Genomic DNA, 21,385 nt, shown 5'->3' with positions numbered 1-21,385 from the left:
GTTGTTTCTCAGTGGGAAAACCATGCGGGCAGCCAAGCCCTAGCACCAAGCAGGAGGCTGGGCTCTTTGGCCTTTTGATTTGCTTCTGTTTAAAATGTGTACTTTATATCAACTGTTGTGTGAAGGTTAGTGAGGAGCTGTGCCAGGCCAGTGCCTCAGCCCTGCAAAGCTCCCCTGAACAGTCTGCTCTGCCATCTTGCTTGCTGAAGAATAAGGATCCAAAATTTTACTCAAAGGTATATGGTGGCAGGCATTCACTACAGCTTTGCTCTCCTGATCTGGGCCCCTTTTCCTTATACAGCCATCCTCTCCCAGCTGTATACCACCCCTTCAGCACAAGGCCTTAACCTCAGTGCTGTGGAACAAGGTGGGTTTGGTTTTGTGTGTATTTCTATTAGTAGGTGCCTTTCATTTGGTAGAAGAGTTGGAGCCCCTCTGCAGCCCTTTCCATCAGCCTGTGGATGTTGCAGGAATGTCCATCGCAGCCATGCCCTGCTGCTGGGTGAGTGTGGCTGCGTGCTTCCCTGGCTCAAACTGGTCAAAGTCCTATTTTGGGGCTGAAGGGAGGGATCAGTTAGTTCTGTTAAAATGCTTTGGCTTCCTTGTAAACACTCCTACAGTGTCACATGTTTTGTTTCTAGGAAACATCAGCTCTGCTTTCATGAAGCAAGTCAGATGCCTGGGACCACTGGTGAGTAAAGGCAAAGCTATATGAGAATCATAGATGTACCACACCTTGCTCTGCTCCCACATCAACATTAGGCACAGGCTTGTGGGCAACTGGATTAAAACTTGGATAACTTTAAGATTGTTTGGTGAGGGTCTCCATGCACTATTTCTCTGATTTTTGTCACGGCTGTTGCAGTTCACTGTCCTTTGCATGCAGTGATAATGTGAGCACAGCAGTCAGTGGCTTTTTTGGCTGTGCCAATTCCCCAGAATGATGAGGATACGTGCTCCAACAGGACGTGGGTGCCCTTTGTCATGCTCAGCAATTACTCACAGGCAGCTGGGCTGATACCAAACATTACAGCATGCAAGGGAGGTGCTTACACTGTCTCTCCCAACTGCCTGGGGTAGGAGATTAGGCTCCCTGCATCATCAGTGGCAAGAAAGTCCCTGGGGAGCTATTCAGATCATATTAGGTTCCCACTCTGAATCATGCCCTGGAAGATGTGGTCTCATTATTGCTTTCATCAAGGCCAAGGGAAGTTTATTAATATTAAGCAGGACGGCTCTGACCGTGCAATCAGTTTTGTAGAGCTCCTATGGCTCGTGGCTGCACTGCGAGGGACACACTCCAGGCACAGCCATGTGCGATCCAGCAGCGAGCGTCTGGCTGCAGGGCTCTGTGTGCGGCAAAGAAACTGGTGCAGGGTCTGAAGAGAAAAGGGGAAAAACTGAAACAAAATAAATTGGCAGACCTGGGGAAGAGATGGTGCTTTTCCTCTTTTAACTGCCAACATTCTCAAAATGAGTGTTCAGCAGAAGATTTAAAAAAAAAAATAAATAAATAAAATTGAAACAACAAGAGATCTGACTGCAACTGAAGCCAAGACGCTTCAGAATACATGATTTCCCACCCGCGCTGGTTCCTCTGTCAAGGGGATTTGTAATGCTGTGTTCATAAAACAGAAATACGTACGAAAACAAGGAGGGCAGCGGTGAAGCGGGGATGCTTCGCCGAGCCGGGCGGAGCCGCCGCGCTGCCCGGGGAGCCGCTGCCCTCTAGCGGGACCCGCTGGGGCCGGCCGGGCATCGGGGGCCGCTCTGCCACCGGCAGCATGAAACAGGGGAGCAGGGCCCCGGGGCCTGGGGCGGATGAAGGCTCACGGTGTCAACCCTTCTCCTGCCGTCGTTGTGGTTCCCTGCTCCCCACCACAGGTGGGTGAAACCCGAATTACTGAGCCTGTGTGTACCCCTCGTCCCTCTGCCCCCCAATGGCTCCTGTGCTCAGAGCATGGGCATGAGTTTTATAAAACTGCTTTTTTCAACACCTTTTGCCTTGCATCCCATATGCAAGAGCTGCAGTAGCAAGTCGTTTGTTTATTTTGCATGGGTGGAATAAGCAAGTGATCTATTGTTGTTCCAGAGCAACTTTTACTGAGGATGCCTCTTGGGAAAGCTGCTGCTCTTCTGCCCTTTGCTGTGCACCCAGGGAATCCCCAGTGTTGTGCCCATGGCAACCAACACCAGCACAAATGAGAAATTCAGAAGATGAAGACTGAAAATCACCACCTGCTAAACAAGGAGAGGCAACTGCTCTAATCCCAGGCAGCACTTACATGCAAAAAGCCTGAAGCTGTGCCCTCGGTTGGTGAACTTCTGTCCAGGGATGTCTCCAGAGCCAGAGCTGACCCACTCCAGGAGGCTGGTTGGAGGCACGTTGTCAGTAAGCAACCCTGCATGGTTACCCCATGCTGCAACACCCTGCAGCCACAGCCAGCATGCAGCAGCACCCTGGGTTCCTAGCACCATGCACGCCCTGCCTGAGGGCAGGAGAGGTGCTCCACCTTCCCTCCACACACACACAACTCTGGCTGCAAAAGCCCTCCCTGCCAAAGCGATACACATCTCTTCTTCCAGCTGAGAAAATATCACCAGGTATTTTGCAGGGAGTACACGCTGTAGCCAGGAACTCCCACAGCAGCACCTGGCTGGAGCACCGGCAGCCGGCTCTGGGCTCCCACGCCGCCACAGCAGCCAGCTCAGCCAGTCTGGGTGGGGAGCCCGGCACTCCGCCAGGACCGACCCGCCTGCGGCACCCAGCACCCCACTGTGCACCTGCGTGGCTCCGCAGGGTGCTGCACGCAGGGGGGGAATCTCCCCTGGGGCTCCCCACAGGCTGTTGGCTCTGGCTTGGTTTGCTGCTGCATGTTGTAAAAACTTGCCCTGCTCGTTTGACCCACAAGCAGTTCTGCCCCAGGGGAGGCCAAATGTGAGAGCAGCCCCCAGCACTGGGCAGGCACCCACCATGGTTCAAGGATGTGCCATGGAGAGAGGTTGCAGCTCCCAAGGAGAAGCTGGAGAGGATGACACCCACCTTGACCGGCAGGTGGGGTGGATGCCGTGCTGGCAGCCATGGGCAGTGCCTGTGCAGGATCTGTCACCAGAGCAAGGCTCTGCCCATGCAGGTTCTCTGCTTGGCAGCGAGGTGCCCCCATTGCTCACCCCTACCCTGGCCTTCAGGTCCCAGCCCAGCTCTCTCAGCTGAGGTGGCCTGCAAGAAGACCTGAGGGAAGCGTGCCCAAACCACTCATTTGCACACAAAGGTGTGAGCTGGATGCCCAGCTCTCAAGTGTGGACAAGTGTTTGTCGTGTTTCTTTTCAGTCTGGGCATTTTTCAAGCACTTTCCTTGGCCATCTCCAGTCTTTACCTGCACTTTTCTTCCCACCATCAGCAGCTGCAACATGAAGATGGGCAGGAAGAGGTCTGAAAGGGAATATGTTGGTTCCTTGCAAAAGATTTTTCAGCTGTCCTGTGGCAGTGAACTCTGGCAAGGTGTTTTGCAGTTTTCTAGGAGTGCTTCTGGTTTCCGTCAGTTTTTCCTGAGCTTCTTAGAATGTGTCCTTGGGAATATACAGCTTCTTTATATTTTCTTTTTGAGGTTGTTTTTCTTTGTTGGCTGGTTTGGTGTGTTTTGTTTTGTTTGTTTGTTTTTAGTTTTGTTTTGCTTTCTCAAATTCCTCTGTGAGCCTCTGATTAATTCAGCTTATGGTTCCTTGGAAATCTTCTCTAGAGACAATGCTGAAGATTTCTACACATGTGATCTATTTTCCTCTTGGCTGTCTAGCACTCGGTGCTGGAATTGGGTAAGAAATGTTACAACAGATCCCAGTACTCCGTAGCAGGGATGTTAGGAAACAAAATATTGCACAGTGCTGTGTGAAAAACTCTTTGATTAATTGAAGGCGTGGGTGGCTACGCAGTTGCATCAAATTATCCATGCGCCATGGCGAAATGCGAGATAAATGCATCGATTTCTTATTCCAAGGACACAGTCAAGCAACCAGTGCTGAACCTGGAGAGAGCTGCCGACCTGAAGGTGAACACAGGTATTTTCATGGAAGTGTTTTCTATAGAAACAAAAGGTGATGGGTCACCTCCAGCAAAAGGTGCCTACAAGATGCTACAATACCCATGTATATGAAGCCCAGCCTCAGTTCAGCACCCTTTCCCCAGGGCAGTATTTGGCCCTCTGAAGGCCGATGCAGAGCTCCTGTGTGCTGAGCAAACACCAAGCCCTGAGCACAGGTGTGTGTCAGCCGGTCCCTTCTCTCCTGGCATTTAGGCTCTGGCCTGAGCCCCAACCCCACAACATCCTTTGAAAGCCCTGAGCAGCGTTTCTGTCTTCTAGAGGAGCAGCCTGGGGTGGTGGCTGCCTCTGAGAGTGATAGCTGGAGGACACAGACTTTGCTCTTTGCTCTCCCTGTAGAAGTTGTCTTCTAGCTTTAAGTGCTGTGGGTAGCAACACAGTTACTTCTATTATAGTTTATATTCTAGCCTTAATTTCTGCTTAATTAGTGACTTGAACAGAAGGAAGTAGTGTTTAGGAGCTATCAGCGGGCAGGGAGGTTAAAGGCATGGTAAAGACGCATGCAACAAAACCACACACAAACTTAATTTGCACAACTCTAACAGGGGTGACTCAGCTTGCCCCAAAGAAGGGATGGCTGAACGTGTTCCACCTGGCCCTGAACCTTATCATTTCACCCAAGGGTAAAATATTAGCAAGGAGCCATTAAGGCGAGTACATTATTGCCAGGCCATGGGCAGCAGCTGTCTCAGATTATTTCAGCTTTGCCTTGCAGGTGAGGAAATTGGACATGACTGAGAGCCCTGCCAGGGATGCCAGCAGCCACTGAAGATGGGCAGGTCAGGAGGTGAAGGCGGAGGCGCTCCGTGTCCCACACAGGCTGTGACCAGCTGCTGTCTGGAGAGATCTGAGGGGCAGGCTGAAATTTGATTATTTTTTTTTTCCCTATTATTTTTATAGGAGTGTCCCCATGGTCAGGAAGCAGCACAGAGTTACTGTAGCATTTCATGGGAGATGAAGCCCAGCCAGACAGTCTGGCTGGGAAGACATGAAGCACAAACAGCAGCGCTTAACTCTTTTTCACCAGAGAAGCAGAGTAGGGCCTTCCTTCTGCTCCATTTGATGTGAAGTGCTGCTGGGCCCAAGGAGCAGGCTGGTTAACCCTTGCATGCCTGGTTAACCCAGGGCATCTGGAACACTGCTGAGAATGCTCTCGTCTGGTTGAGACAGCCAAATCAGTAAGGCTGCAAAAAAGGGTCCCCAAGACAGACATCTATACTAATGCAGGCAAATTTCATAAGCTTGATTTTCTTCCCATTCATGCTGCTTTAGCTGGTTGTGAGCATCCCCATTGCAAGTGAGAGAAGAGCAATGCTGACCAGGGTGGCCGGGCATGACGAGTTAGAAGGTCTGGGTGATGCATGTATCCCTGTTTATACCAAGTGTGTCGGCAAGGCAGAGCTGCCTTCAGATTACCATGGCCCAGCAGCATGGCGAATAATGACTTGCAGAGCTGCTGAGTAAGGAGAAATCAAAGAGTCCTGTTGAGTTTTCCTAAAAACTAGAAGGTATTTAGGAGAAATCAGCAGCAGCTGTGTCTGCCCTTGGGAAGAGTGGAAGTTCTGGCAGCGAGATGCAATTTACACTCCGAAAGCAGCAGGGGAGAGCCCAAGGCAGTGTCGGGGGTGTGATGTGCAGCACTTGAGTCTTCCATGTGTGCGGAGCTCCTTGGTGTTCACAGCTTGGGCAAAGAGGCGCTGAGGGATGGCAGCTCTTCTGCAGAGCCTGGAGCATGAGCTGCCCATCAGGATCTTCTGACCTGGAAATTTTATTTTGCTTCTAGGCTCATCACGAGAAGAGGTGTTTGTTATCTTTTGTCTGGTGGCGCCAGCGGTTGAGCAAGACCAGCAGGAGGCCAGCTGCTGGCATCTGTATTCGTGCCATCCAGAGCTCCCACCTATTCCTGCTGGGTGGAGGACTCGCAGTCTTGGTAATGTTCCTGACATGGCATACCTCACCTTTTGTTTCAGTGTAATTAGTCTGAAAAGGGAGAAAGGATGTAACATCCTCCACCTCAAGGGGAACCGCTGAAGATTCATTACGCTCCCAGAGCAAATGTGATTTGTAGTTTTGGCCTGATTACCCCCAAGCAGCGATGCCAGCAGCTCCAGCCAGCACAATTGGTCCCAGCAGCTCTTGAAGTGGGCAGGCGTGCCAGCAGCTCTCAGCCATGCTGCCCATGCAGTCAGGCTGCCTACAGGACGCTGGCAGGGTGTGCGTTGTGACTGCTGGGTCAGTGCGACAGTGCTGCAGCTCCTGGTGTAGATGTTCAAGCAAAGAGGGAGCAACGTGCATGGTGCCGGCTGAGCAGGACAGGCTGTGTGCTCATCAGCCAGGCTTCCTCAGCACCTGCATTTGGTGGGAGTACATCTGCTTTCCCCCTAGCCTCTCAGGTGGCCCCAGAGGGGTGGGCGAGCCCAAGCTGCCAGGAATGTTTGGTGGCAGCACCATGGGCTTGTAGCTGGCAGTTTGCTGGGTGCAGCAGAGCATGATATATTGTTGTCCCATGGCTGAGCTTTTGGAAGGTGCATGTGAATATCATTCTCTTCATAGCCATGAGTGAGATGGGGAAAAAAAAAAAACCTGGGCTTCTTTTGCTTTTAAAGGTTCTATAAGGGCGAGGTGAGTCACCGAGGGAAGCACAGGGCACAACCAGGCCTGGGAGAAAGTCCCTATATCCTTTGTCATGTCCTCCAGGCTCACTCTCAGGGCCATATTTTCATGTGGGGATGGTTATTCTGAAAGTATTTGCTCAGAACACCTCAGGGTGTCAACTGCACATGGCTCAGGGCTTTCTCTGGGGACCTTTGGTGACAAACCCCTTACCTGCAGCTGTATGAAATGAGGCCAGGCTACGAGGCCAGGATTTTCAGTGATCACCTCATGGCTGGTGAGGAGCTCATAGCCTGCACCATTCTCTCCCAGTGCCACAGGCTACCCTTATTAAAGGCTTAATTTTTCATTTGACCTGTTGGTCAGAGCAAGGAAGGATGGCTTTGCACTAGAGCTGTTTCCAGTGTGCTGAACTGGAGAGGGACATTTAAAAAATGCCGAGTGAGGTGGCTGAGGGCTTTCCCCACTCGGCCAGTGAGCCTGTCCCCCTGTACCCAGCTCCTCTGCTTGGAGGAGCCGGACTGTGGCCCCGCCGCTGTAGGCAGGTAACTGTCACAGAGAAGATAGACATGAAACTACTCAGCTCCTTCTGCCTCACCCAGGGCCAGGAGGGTTTTCTGAGAACAAAAATAAAGGAGAAAATTCAGTCTCCACCCATCCACCCAATTTGGCCGGCAAATCAAATAAAACAATCTCAAAGCTGGCACCACCAGGGCGGTGAATGCCAGCTCCCAGCCTCTCACATGAGGTTTTGAAATGAAAGGAGATGAACAAACAACCCCCAGGTGCCTGGAGGCAGCAAACTGGTTTTAAGATGCTGGTGGGTTGTTATTTTTTGTTGTTTTGTTTTGTTTTGTTTTTTCCCACGTGGTGGTAGGACCAGCCCCCTGCAATCCTCCTGGGACTGGGCAGCCACCTCTCCCATGGTTCTTGGCCACCCTGGGCCATGGGCACATGGTGATGGTGTTCCATAAGAAGGGCTTCATGCAGAAATGCGTGTCAACACAGAGGGTTTTCATGAGCATTCTGGTGTGGGGTGACGCGGCCAGTGGCTAACAACACAGTGAAGGGGATGTTAGGCTCGGGTATCACCTCAGGTGTGCCCAGCCACTGCAGATAGCACTGCAGGGATGAACCTGATGCCAAGGTGCCCCACAGCAGCTGGAGCCCCTGTCCTGGATGGGCACACTTGGCCTGTGCATGTCTGGTTACCGCAATTAATATGAGGCTTTAAAAATGCAGAGCATTTAGTCCGGTAGTTTTCTAGCCAAAACTCTCCTGCTAGAGGTGGCTCAAGGTTTTCCCTGAACAGGCTTGTCACAGGTGAGACAGAGATCCTTGCAAAATTTACCTTTTTATGATCGGGACGGGGGGACATAGGAGAGTTTCTTCTCCAGCTTTGCTACAGTCCAGTTAAAGCAGCGTGAGCAGCTGGGAGGTGCTTTGCAGGACACTCACACCTCTTTCCAACTTCTCTTTCATTACAGTCAAACCAGCCAGGTTCCTTTCTTGCACTGGAGCTGCCCAAAGCACATTGGTGGCAAACAGTGGACTCGGATCTTACCTACAAAGCACAGACCAGCCTTTAGCCCAGCACTTTCAGCCAGCGTTGGGCTGCAAGGAGGGGATAATGATGCTGGGCTGTGCTGGGAGATCAGCTGGGCCAGTCCAATACAAACTGCTTCCCCCAAACTTGGGAGCAAAGCCACTCTAAGCGCATTGCAAAAAAAAAAGCCATATGTGGTAAAAGGGGTGTTTTTTCTGGTGTTTTTTCCCATGTGCCCAAGCCATTTGGCTTGCATTTGTGGTAGCACGGGAGCTGCTTATCGACTCAGCCCATCATGGCAGCAGACTGATGGTGCTGCTGCCATCTCTGCTGTTAATCTCATTACAAATAAAGGAGGGGTAGAAGCTAAACTGAGCTCATACTAATTCCCCCTGCCCTGCCCTGCTCAACCTCAGGAAATACCTTCTGGAACTGCCATTCTCATCATCCAAACTACCCCTGGAAATGATCATTAGCTGATTTGCTCCTTTGCCAAGCGTGTCCACTTGCCAGCCCAGCTCCGTTTGCCCACAGGGCCCTGGCGTTGCCCACTCCTGCCGCAGCATGCACTGCGGTTGCCTGCACCCGCGTTCCCCTACCACAGCCTCGCACGCAGACCCCCAGCCAGATTGAGGCCAAACCCCACTCCCCCGGGGCTCTACCTTGCCCCAGAAACAAGGTGAGGGTGGCCAGGCAGCTCCCTGAGGTGCTGGTTTTGCTTTCTCAAGTTCCCGTGGCATGCTGGACTTCTTTTTGGCAGGGTTGGATGGTGGCCATGAAATTGGGACATGTTGACATTTGTGATTTTTTGATTTTTTTTTTTTTTTTATAGTAAAGTTTTGCTAAATGAGAAGGAAAAAACTGAGTGACAGCTTTCACCGTGTGTTTAAAACAAGATAGAAGTAATACTGGCTAGACATGGCTGTGACATCCACTAGACCTGTGGAGACAGAAGTTTGCTGGTGCGCGTGTGATCTGGGGACAAATGACCCACACATGCCACGCTGTGCCCTGGGAGGATATGGGGGCACCCTGATGTTCTCAGTGACATCTATTGAACCTCTCCATTTGGGTCCCCCAAGCCCAAAGTGAAGGCAGGGCTGTGCCCGGGGTGAACAACGGTGCAGGACCTGGCCTCGTGCAGGGCTGCACTCTGTTGGTTTTCAGGTGTCATTGGCACCAAGGCACCTTATACACTGGGTTTGGGTGTCTGCTGTGGAAATGGGGTGGTGGGAGCAGACACGCACATATATATGTGCCCATCCACAGCTGGGGAAGAGCACAACGTCATGGGATGTGACCAAGGTCATACTCTGATGTATAGACAAGCAGCAACATTTCTCTCAGGAAAAGGTGGCTCTTTTGGTGGGTGTGGGCACAGGAGCAGTTGGGGAAACAAAAGACATGCATGCTTCTTTCCTTTTTTAATATAGTTCTTCCCCAAAGCGGGACTAGCCCATTTTTAGCCCACTGCCAGCTGTTTTGTTCTTTTTTCCCCTAGGCTGGGCAAGGGTGTAGACAGGAGGAAACAACCTTTTTTTTTTTAATGACAGCTTTTCATGAGAAGATGTTTGGCTGCCTGTGAATACTCAGGTTAGCTCTGCCCAGATTTAACCAGGAGGGATGAGCAGTGCTCAGTGCAGACTCCATCTCCTTCCTCTGTTCACGTCTTTCTCTTGGCCAAGTTGCTGCAGCTCGTAGGCAAACAGCAGCTGTAATGCGAAGGTGACAAACCAGTCCAGGCTCTGCTCTGGTATATAAGGGACATACAGAAGGTCCAGACACACCATATTTTATTAGCTTATCATGCCCCAGCTTGGAATCCATGGGCATCAGTTATCAGTCAGTGGAGATGCTGCAGACTGACTTGTCCACGTGGCTCTAGGCCTCCACAGCAATACTGGTGAGGTTCAGTTGCTTAAAATTAACACCTCAAAAACTCTTACGGGCTAATGCCTATGGGCATGCTCAGCAGTTATCAGAGTCTGTGACCACTGCACGCAAAGACCTTTAGGTATTTCAGCCTTGACTGTGGATTCAGGAATTTTTAATTTCCCACGAGTCTTATCAAGTTGGTGCAAAAGGAATTGTGTTTTTTGCATTTTTTAAAATTTGCCATTTGATATTGGAATATATTCTTGAATAATATGGTTATGTTATACACTATTTGAATGCACTTTTCTCAATTTATGTTTTTTTTTTTTTGCTCATGACTTACTTGCTGTTTATTTTATATTTATTTTACACTATGGAAATTATATTAGACAAAAAGCAAATACGAGCGGTTTTATTTTTTGAGTTCAAAATATATCATAAAGCAGCAGAGACAATTCGCAACATCAAAAACACATTTGGCCCAGGAACTGCTCACAAACGTACAGTGGTGGTTCAGAAAGTTTCACAAAGGAGATAAGAGCCTGGAAGATGAAGAGCATAGCAGCTGGCAATTGGAAGGCGACAACGACCAACTGAGAGCAATCATCGAGACTCATCTTCTTACAACTACACAAGGTCATCTAACTGTTTGGTGGTCTGCTGCCAGTCTGACCCACTACAACCTTCTGAATCCCGACAAAAACCATTCCATCTGAGAAGGATGCTCAGCAAATGGATGAGATGCAAAAAAACCTGCAGCACCTGCAACCGGCATCAGTCAACAGAAAGGGCCCAATTCTTCTCCATGGCAACGCCTGACCACACGTTGGAGAACCAGCCACGGGAATAAACAAACTTTCTTCTTGCTGGCAAAAATGTGTTGACTGTAATGGGTCCTATTTTGATGAATAAAGATGTGTTTGAGCCTAGTTATAATGATTTAAAATTCACAGCGGAAAACCGTAATTACTTTTGCACAACCTAAGCTATCAGGTGAGCTTTTGGCTGAAGGGAAATTTTCAGCAGCCACTTGCATTAAAGTATTTACAGCTCAAAGTGGCTCAGTCTCAGGCTTTCTTCTGGCCCCGCTGGTAGTTCTTTATTGTACAAATTGTTTTCCATGCTCCTGCTCTCTGCATGAGGTATTGGGTGCCTTTCTAACTCCGTGTTGCTGAAGGTGTGCCTGTGACACACACCGTGTTCCTCCAGCCCGCCCCCCCGGCCACAAACCTGAGCAACAGCCTTGTGCAAGGGGCAAACCAAACTTGGCTCAGACCCATTTGAATGTCAAAATAAAAACAAAGCTTCTTGCTGGTGAAGATCCCCTGGCATTGAGTAACATACGCAGGACTTCACTTTTAGAGCAATGGCCGCACCCAAGCAGGCACACATACACACACACAGCTACTTAAGTTGTTGTTTTAAATACTTTTAAATTCTATTACGTTTCCTTCATGAGTTGTTTTCTTTTTTTTTTTTTTTAATTTTTTTCTCATTGTCATAAATCAACCCTGCTAATCCCACCCTGCATATATTATTGGTATTAGGAGTGGCACCGCAGCATTAACACGGAACTAAGACATGGTTCAAGCATCCCCGTACTGCTCCCATTGCTGATGATAGAACTGGGACACGTATTAAAAAAATGGCCAACCTGTAAGTGATTTGTGGCTCCCTTCGGTGGCCAAGCCGTGACTAGAGGAGCTCAGAGCTGGCATGGGAGCTGTAAGGCTTATTATGAAACGTATCAGCTTTATTCTCAGTGATGTGACTTTGGGCACTGCCGCCTTGTGGAACTGTTTTGCGTAGGGGTTTTGGGAAGCAGCTATTACCAGACTGACAGAGCAAGACTGGAATAACCAATGTGAGCCAATATATTAATATTAGGTTGGTGCAAAAGTAAATGTGGTTTTGGACCGTGAATTTTAAATCATTTTAACTAGGCTCACACACCTCTGTATTCATCAAAATAGGAACCGCTGCAATCAATACAGTTTTGCCAGCAAGAAATGTGTTTATTCCTGTAGCATAAAAAAAATCGATGCTTTGGGATTTGACTAACCCTTGGAAAGCATTTTCTGTATCCTGCTGGTTGTGAAAGCATTTTCCCTTCAAGAAGTTGTAGAAATGCCTGAAAAAGTGCTAGTTGACTAGAGAGAGGTCAGGTGAATATGGCAGATGAGGCAAAACTTTGTAGCCCAGTTCAATTTTTTTGAAGCGTTGGTTCTGCAACATGTGGGCAGTCGTTGTGGAGAAGAATTGGGCCCTTTCTGTTGACCAGTGCTGGCTGCAGGCATTGCAGTTTTCGGTGCATCTCATCAATTTGCTGAGCAGCCTTCTGAGATGGAATGATTTCATCAGGATTCAGAATGCTGAAGTGGATCAGATTGGCAGCAGCCTACCAAACAGTAACCATGATCTCTTTTTGGCTTTGGAGGTTTTTCTTGGCCCAACCACTGAGCTGGTCGTCACCGGTTGTCATATAAAAATCCGCTTTTCATTGCATGTCAAAATCCAATTGAGAAATAATCATTTCCATAGTGTAAAAGAAATATATACAGCAAGTAATAAGTCATGAGCAAAACCAACATAAATTGAAAAAAGTGCATTAAAATGATATATTACCTAACCATATTAATTTAAGAAGGTATTCCACTATCTAATGGCAAATTTAAACAATGCAAAAAAGCCGCAATTCCTTTTGCACCAATCTAATAGCAGGAAGCAAAAATGTTAGTGCATCAGGTTGTTCCTGGGGTATATTTGACCAAGGAGGAGTGTATATATTTGGTATTGTTGTTAGCTTTCTTTTTCCAGGGATGCGGGTGCCCTGTGGGTGCACCTTGACAGCTCTGGCTGATGCCAGCCTGCTACACCAAATCCAAGAGTTAAAATTCATTTCTCAGAGGCCAAGCCACCTTGGTGTTAAACCATCCCACTCGGATACCAAAGAGACCCAAAACCTTCCATTGTTTTTTCGTGCTTATCCCAAAGATCTCCGTAACTTGCTCCTGTGAGGCTGCAGCATGCCAAAAAATTTGGCAACCGCCTCTGCTGTTGCAGCAGAAATACAAATCCTCTTCTGAACTAGATTTGTCAGGGCAGAAAGCTGGAAAAATAAACAAACAGGAAAAGTGCCTTTGACTCACTGCATTCCTGTTTCTTGGCTTCAGCCTGTCATGGGCTGCACGCAGGTCCTGGTGGCAGAGCAGCGTGGTGAGCAGCTCGGCCCAAGCACCCCAGAGTCCTTCCCCTTCTTGGGGACTTGGGGTTCGTGTTTGCAGTTGAGTTCTGGAATGCCGCATCTATCTGAGGCTGCTCCGCCATTCCACACCAAAGCTGTTGTTTCACCAGGAGCCACTTTGCTCCCCAGCCTCCTGCACACCCCAGCAGCACCTGCTCTCCAAATTGCTGAAGTGTGCCAATGGTGCATAAGTTATTAGGCTGCTGGATGTCATGTAAAGGAGATGGACAGGCAGGCAAACGCACATACGCAATTTTGCTTAATTCTGTCCACATAGGTGTCTCTGATGCTCCGACAGTACAGGGGTGTGTGCATGTGCTCTAGGGCCTGGGGAAGGAAACCCTGAAGGGAGAGGTACCATCCCCCAGTCTTCTTTTCTAATATTTGGCTAAAGAAAGACAAAGATAGGCCCAGATGTTGTGTTTAGTTTATTTCCTCTGGATTTAGACACAGCTCTGGCTAACCACCACAGCAGCAAAAAAATCATGACCTGCGATGCTCCCCCTGCCACCTCCCCACAGCAGGACCGGGTGGTGGAATCCCTGCAACCCCTGGGGATCAGGGGCTGCACCGAGATGCTTGCGGGGGCAGCTCTGCAGGATGCGCCCAGGCAGACATGGCTGTCAGGGGGATGGCAGCACAAACACCTGCTGAAGGTCCAGCATGTAGGAGTCAAGCCTCGGATGCAATAGAGTGATGCAGACAGAGGACAACACCTGCATTTCAGCTGGCCAGCTGCCCTCGTCTTCTTCCCTCCAGCTTTTTCTCTGGCTGCTTTAAAAAAAGGGGGATTAAATATTTCCAGGGGAGGCATTTGAGCAGGGAAGGGTCTCTGAAGGCAGAGACCTATGGGCAGTTCTACAGGGAGCCAACACAATTAATCATTTCAACAGTCTAGTGGGAAGGCAGATAATGGTCGAAGAAAGAAGCCACACTTGTGGCTCAGAACCTCAGACCTTCCTCCCTTGCATTGGAGGACATTAAGCAAATGACCCTTCTATCATTTTCTACCCAGTAATGGTACCTTCTTCACAATCTGGGCATTTGTTTTCCCATATGCACTGAGTTTCCTCTGTATTCTTGCCGAGGACCAGCTTTTGAGGAGGTCTCTACAGAAGGACCATCCTTGTTCGTGGCCATTGCAGCCAATGACTGGATGGAAAGAGGGTGCTGCTGAGCCTGGAAGGTTTGGATAGGCACAGCTAAATGATCAGAGACAAGACAATTCCCTATTGCAGATTTTAAGTTCTGGAAATGTCACATCTGGCAGAGGGGAGCAGAAAAGGACTGAGACAGTGCCAATGGAGCAGGAAGTTGAGCAAACCTGCTCAGGGATGCAAACACCAGCCAAGATCCCTGCAGTGCTTTCTGGAGAGACAGCAGCCTTGCAGTAAATTCAACAGTAAAGATTGCTGCAACCTGCCCTTCAGAAACTGCTTTCTAGCAGTATACGCAGCTTCTGGGTCAGAATAAAAGCTGTCCTTATGTCTGACACATGGGCAATTCTGTGACTTCAGTACTCATTCTGACTGAGGCTGCCCTGGTTCCATGCAGAGGAGTTAATTTAATGGTGGGAGAGGGATCATTTACTCAGCAGTAGTTACTGGTGTAGTAAATCTCTTGTGATAAGCAGCATGTGCTTTCACCCTCAGACTGGGTCGGAAATACTCTGAACAAACAGATGCTGCTGCACCATGAACATCTGCTGCTTCTGCACTGCCAGGATGGGAGGATGCAGCCAGGACATCCAGAGTACAAAGCCACACTGTGACCATCCAACAACATGGCACTGTAACATCCCTGAGCCTTTCCGCTGCTTTCCAACATGAACCTGGAAACTATGACCTTTAACTTTGGGTTTTACCAGCAACAGCACTGGGCTGGAAGCTCAAAGGCTGCAATATGAAGCAGTTTATTTCATGCATCCCAGGCCATTAGCAAGAAAAGGGAGCGACAGACCCTGTTTCACCAGAGTCAGCTGCAAATTCAATCCCTTCATGCCTGTGCACAGCTCACGCTCCTGCCAAGCAGGTGATTTCTGGAAGTTCTGCCCAAAGGCCAGTTTTGCATGGCTACAGAGAGATATACATTTTGCTAGGACCTGGGTTTTGCTTTGCTTGTTTCCCTAAAAAGCATATTACAAATGATTAAGGGCTCTGAGATGGAAAGGACAGCCATAACTGACTTACGTTCCAGTTTCCCCCACGGCAGCACTGCCCAGGTCTTCAGCCATCACTTAGCAGGGGCGGGAAGACTGGTGCATTAGCACATCTGAGACATTTCACTAGCAGAAGCTAAAGAGAAGCAGCTGTTTCTGGTTGAGGAAGGGAAAAAAAAAAAAGTGTCCTCCAAGGGGGCAAAGTGGTCCTGAATAAGTCCTGAGATGTGCTAGGGAAGGACAGGGAATCCCAGAGGCAGTGTCAGACCCAGCAGGAGATACTGGCACAGGGATGAGGGGTCCCAGCAAGAGCTGTGTTAAACACAGAAGAGGCACTCCTGAAACTCCACAATCATATTAACTTGTTAATTTATACAGCAGCTCTGTACAAAAATAGAAGGGTTCTAATAAGATTAACAATATTAAATAAATATTTAATAGAAAAAGTCTTTGGCCTAGTTCATAGCTCATCCTTGGGGTTGATGTTCATTTCAGTGGGTCCTAGATGCTCCTGGTCCAACATTGCAATCACTTCATCTGCCTGGATTCTCTCCTGCAAGAGAGGATTGGAAGAAACCATAATAGCAGAAGTTCAGCACCTGCTCTCAGCTTATTCAGTACAGCTCATCTCACAGCCAGCAGTTCATCCAAGGACCAGCAGTGTAGTTGAGAAGATGGGGGACAGCCTGGGATTTGAGCTGGGGATTTGCTGGGCAAAATTAATCAAATCACTCTGCACCTCAATACCTAATTCCTTCTTCCCTCCAGGGGCTGCAATGGTCGGGACAGAGCTGAAGTATTGTTGATCCCTTTTCACACATTACTAGCAGCCGCAGCCACTGCCACGGCGTCCCCTGCCCCTGTCCCCTCTGCTTGATGTGGATTTCCAGCTCCCTGGGCAGGGCTGATCTCCTTCCACACATGCACCATGCATGAAGGAGTTTCAGCTAGCGCCAGTAAGCAGAGCAACAGGAAAGTGCATGTCTGAAAATAAACTTCTCCCAAAAATCTCACGGCCCACCTGCTTCACAAAGGAAAGGCACAAGGGGTTTGCTCTCTCCCTGCATTTAGTTTTGCTTCATGTTTTATTCTTATAGATCAGTATTGCTATCAAAGGGGCCAGTACAGCAGGCTTTTAAAACACAATGTGGGGGTTGCCTTTTGAAAGGCACCACAGCCCAGTTGTATCAAGGCATCTGGATGCCCAGACCTGTGGACTTAAAGGCTGCCAAACTGCTTTAGAGCTGTTCTGGTGAGCCAGGTCTGCTTTGCTTCTTGTGTTAACACCGTGGCTTTCTAGTTGTTTTTGAACTGAGGTTACATAGGTGCTTTATCACTATTAGCATTAAACTTGTCTGTGTCTTTAATTAGGAGTAAGCAATCTGCTCTTTTTATTTCTTTATCTCCTGCTCCCAAAGGGTTCATGCAGTATGAGTCTGTACTTCTGTAGTGCTCTGAACACAGTGCCTGAACTTTGTGTAGCTCAGCTGGGGAAGCTGGACAGGCTTCGGGACTTGGGATCTTCGAGCAAGGGTCACCTCTTGCCTTAAAAACTTGCTTGCAGGAAAGATTTCTAAGACTGTTTCAGTCTTCTTGTCTGCCCTGAGTCATTGTGGGTTGGACTGGGTCATCGCCAGAGGTCCCTTCCAACCCTAACCATTCTGTGATTCTGTGACCTGGGAGCAGCTACACGTCACTGGCAGCTGAGCTGCAGATGGCTGGGGAGGATTTTCCTGTTCATCAAGTTATTGCCACTAGGTGTCAGAAATGGGCAGCCCAGCCCTGCACAGAACTCTCCCGCATCCCGCTCAGCACCCCAGCCCAGCCTCATGGGTGCCCAGGAACATGGCCAGCAGGGAAGACTGCTCAGTCCCACACCACCAATTCATGTCCCCACGGTGCAGCAGATGGGAGTGTTGCTGCAGCGGGGAGGCTGTGATGAAAATAGAGTCGCTGGGGTTAAATATGGTCTGGGTTCCTTCAGGATGCTGAGTATCTGCCGCTCCCCTCACGTTGTGATGGAGGGACTCACCAGCTCTCTGTAAAGTGGGTCCAAGGTGAACCAGAGAGCCACAGCGCACCGCTGGCCTTTGGTAACCGCCTTCACCCCATGGGGGTTCTCACCACCTGACGAGAAGCTGATCATTCGTCCGCACTTGGGCTTGATGGAGGCCTGTGGGGAAACAGGAGACAGCAGGGTAGCAAGGCGCAGCACGGCCGCATGCGCTGGCCATGGCTGGGCTCACCATTGCTCAGGGCCTGGGATCTTACTGGGCATCTCTCTGCATTGCTCCAGGACTCAGTGAGCTGCTCTGGGGGACAGAGCTCAGCATGGCTGTAAAAATGTGTGGGGTAAATATGAGTTGTGGGGCTTAGTCCTGCTGTGCAGTCATTGTGCAGAAAGGAGATGGTTACATGGAGTCCTTGCAAAACCTGCAGGTGACCACCAACAGCACAAGACCACAGCATAACTCCAGGGAGGTTTGAGCTAACCCTGGCATGGTCTATGAAACACCTCTTTCTTCTCTCTGCTGAGTCCACAACTGGTATCCTGCAGGCCCTTGGGGGCAGAAAAACAAATCAACCCTCTGGCACTGGTCTTAGGTAGATGCAATCTACCCTCCAGCATCTACCAGATTTCAGAGCCCCAGCATGGTGCCCAGATGCTCTGTCCAGCCATGGAGGGGGTGACCAGCCTCACAAACAGCCCCAAGCAGAGGCTGGAGCTTATGCCTGAGCCACTGATGTCCACCACCATGACCTGCTCTGAGCCAGATACTGCATATGTTTGGAGGCATCACTTAATGTTTGGCCACGAGATGGGGTGGGAGCTCAGCGGTCCTCCTGGCAGGGACGACTCTCAGCCATCCCTCTGATTTGCAGGTTTCCCACTCATCACAGCCTCTGAGCAAAGCACTGAAGGTCCGTGCATCTCCATCAGCAGGATTTTGTAAGGACTCTTTGCAAGGCAGGAGCCACAGGCTGCCTGGGGAAGGCCAGAGTCCCAGCACAGGCTGCTGAGGAACAGTGTTTGGTTCACAGCACTGACTTACCGTCACAGTTTTAGCATCCATCTCGGTGAAAATGAACTCGCCTCCTTCGAAATCTGCGTTCATGTACAGGAGGGCACTGGGGGAGGAAGCGGGAGACCCCTGTGAAGGGAGCAGCAGGGAGGGCTTGGGGCTGATCCCCACCTCCAGGTCAGATCCTGCATCACTCCACTGAGGCATTGTGGGCGGGCGGTGCTGCTGGGGAGGGGACATCCTGCTATGGGGCCAGTCAGGGACATCCAAAGTGCCCTCATTTTGGAGCCACAGCTGAGAACCAGCAGATCTCTCCCTGGCTAGGTAAGTCTCAAAATGTCCCCTGCATACCACCAGCTCCCACCCTTTTGTTATGCACTAAAAACACATGACAGAGACACAGCCCTGTGGGCCACAGCTGGTATCTCCGAACCCTAAAATTTCGCAGAGCCATTACAGTTAATATCTGGCTTAAACCTTACTTGCAATGCTGCCTGCCACCAGAAACTACCTGCTGGATCTCACTTCTGCCACAGCTGGGATTTACCAGCTTTAGGGCTTACAGCCTGTGGAGCAGGATGCCCTGCCTTGGGGAGGGTCCCCAGCAGCAGTCCCCCCCTTCCTCCCTACCTGTAATCCCGAAAGGTGTAGGCAGGAGGCTCCTTCCAGCACTCATTGGCCTCGGGGTCCAAGAGGCAGTTGTCAGCATGGATGGGGTGGCTCAGGTCATTCCTCCTCTCCTGCTGGCCTAGGCAGGACCATGTGGAGGAAGGGGGAAGGAAAAGGAGTGGATGAGATGGAAATGCCATGCTCTGTGGGGTTTGTCATGGGGGGAGCCTGGCCTGACTCCACTCCAGGTGGTGTTCACAGGTGAGAGGAGGAAAGGAAAGGCTGAGGAGAAAAGGCAACATCTGAGGACTCAGATCTGCACAGCTCTGCTTGTTCCTTACAGCAGGGAAGTGAGATGGAGAGCTGGGGAGGGGTGGAAAGAAGGGACAGGGAGAGGAAGCAAGAGAAGAGAGACAAGAAAAGAGAAAGAGTTGGAGACATGAAAAACAAGAAACACCCCAGAAATGAGCTTCTTCAGGACAGCAATGGCCACCCTTTGCTGCTATGGGGACAATGACTTTGCCCAGCCCTCAGCCATCAGTTTAAGCATCAGACAAAACAGAGCTACTCTCAGATTTAGGTCCCCCACTCACAAACCCCCCATCCTCCCACCCCTGCCCCACCATCAGCCCCCCAGGTCCTCACCAGAAAGGGCAGTGCGGCACACCAAGTGGGTATAAGAGAAGTAGAGCGTGGAGTTCAGCATGAAGTAGGACTCGACAATCCTGCGAGCCTTCTCGCTGATGTCGTAGAAGAGCCGGGCGCTCTTCAGTGGGACGCGGCCCTCATAGCCGTACTGGGCAAGGAGAAGGGGAAAGTGAGGATCAGAGCCATGTGCTGTCTGGGAGAAAGGGCACGGGAGAGGAGGAGGAGGGAAGGAGATGTACCTTGAGGGCTTTGAGGACAGTGGCACCTTCAAATCTCTCATTTGGGGTATGGGGGGAGGTTTTGCCCCTGTAACCATCTCCAGCCAACATGATCCCCTGAAAGGCACAAACATGAGCGAGTGGTGAACTGGTTCCCCAGGAGAGGGGGAGCTGCAATGGAGGCATTCCTGACCCTCTTCCCCAGATGCCCCAGGGCTGCATTCACTGGGACAGGCAAGCTGAGTGGAAAGGCGCTGCAGCTCTCTATGAGCACGATCCACTCTGAGATGCTGGGAAACAGCTGCCCACATTCTGACTGAGGATGTTCAAGCACCCTCAGTCCCTCCCCAGGCTCAGTTGCTGATGGATGAGAATAGTCCACCAGACTTGTGGATGAGCATCCTTTGGGGTTGTGTATAACACGGGGCAAAGAGCTATTTCTGCACAGGCTCTGTCTTTCAGCATGTTTCTAAGAATGGCCCAAGATAGAGCAGCAGCTCCTGCACTGCAGTTTTGGGTGTGTTCTGGGGATAAGCATCTGACTGCTCTCCACAGACATCCTGGCCTCATTTACAACTCTCAAAGAGTGAGGTGTGAGCCTAGGGTCTCTCCAGGGGCTGATCACATATTCAGCTCTCATGAGCCAAATGTTGGGGAAGGCCAGGTGGCAGCCATGTCTCCCCCAGGGGCACTGCTTACTCACACTGGCCACCCTGTGAAGCTCTCGGCACTGCTCCTCTGAGATGACGTTATCCAGTAGCACTCGCTGGGTGCCGTTCAGCTGCTGCGAGTTGTAGACAAACTTCACGTCACTGTAGAGAAGTGGACCCCCTGATGGAGAGACACAAAAAGACCCTGCTGAACATGTCCTGGCCTCGTTGATATCTTGTATTTTGTCTGAGGGCAAGCTGAAGTCACCCGGGTGACTGTCAGGGAAAGAGCTTCACAGCAGAGAGCAGAGTTTGATCTCACATCAGCAACAAATGAAACAGAAACATAGGAAACACCCAGAGATTAAATCAATTTCCTGAAAGAGCATCAACATTTTTCACCTACTCATTAGCTGCCTTGCAAATACAGGGACCACAGACTGAAAATACCAAAACCGGTGGGACACAATGAGAGAGACAGACACCAGCTTTTTTGTCTTTTACATACGTAGAAAACTTGACATGGTGCTGATCTTGCAGCAAGCATCATTTGTGCTCCACCAAGAAGGAAGCTGGGAGTGAAAGAGCCAGAGCACCCTGCTCCGCCCCACATCTCAGCAGGTGGAAAGAACAAGTCCAAGAGCAGAGTAGCGCTGGTGGGATCCACAGACCCAGAAATGCTGTAGCAGCATTGAAGACTTCCC

At 50.0% G+C, this 21,385-nt stretch overlaps 1 protein-coding gene across 3 annotated transcripts in view; it reads right to left on the bottom strand.

The window, feature by feature from the left end:
• Positions 1 to 15,872: 15,872 nt before the first annotated feature.
• P3H2 (prolyl 3-hydroxylase 2) overlaps positions 15,873 to 21,385 on the bottom strand; it is a 68,055-nt gene continuing 62,542 nt past the window's right edge. Inside the window, exons 9-15 of one of the 3 annotated variants that reach the window (XM_065844631.2) lie at positions 20,735 to 20,862; positions 20,053 to 20,148; positions 19,811 to 19,961; positions 19,187 to 19,304; positions 18,587 to 18,662; positions 17,566 to 17,706; positions 15,873 to 16,086 (exon numbers count right to left, since the gene is read on the bottom strand). In XM_065844631.2, the coding sequence (XP_065700703.1) occupies positions 15,994 to 16,086; positions 17,566 to 17,706; positions 18,587 to 18,662; positions 19,187 to 19,304; positions 19,811 to 19,961; positions 20,053 to 20,148; positions 20,735 to 20,862 (803 nt within the window). In that variant the 3' untranslated portion in view covers positions 15,873 to 15,993. The other 2 variants (XR_011740547.1, XM_071812656.1) reach the window with 2 other exon arrangements.

The sequence above is a fragment of the Patagioenas fasciata genome, chromosome 9 (assembly GCF_037038585.1).
Source record: "Patagioenas fasciata isolate bPatFas1 chromosome 9, bPatFas1.hap1, whole genome shotgun sequence".
NCBI classification, from domain to species: Eukaryota; Metazoa; Chordata; class Aves; order Columbiformes; family Columbidae; genus Patagioenas; species Patagioenas fasciata.
This window is presented reverse-complemented; position numbering and strand designations above follow the sequence as displayed.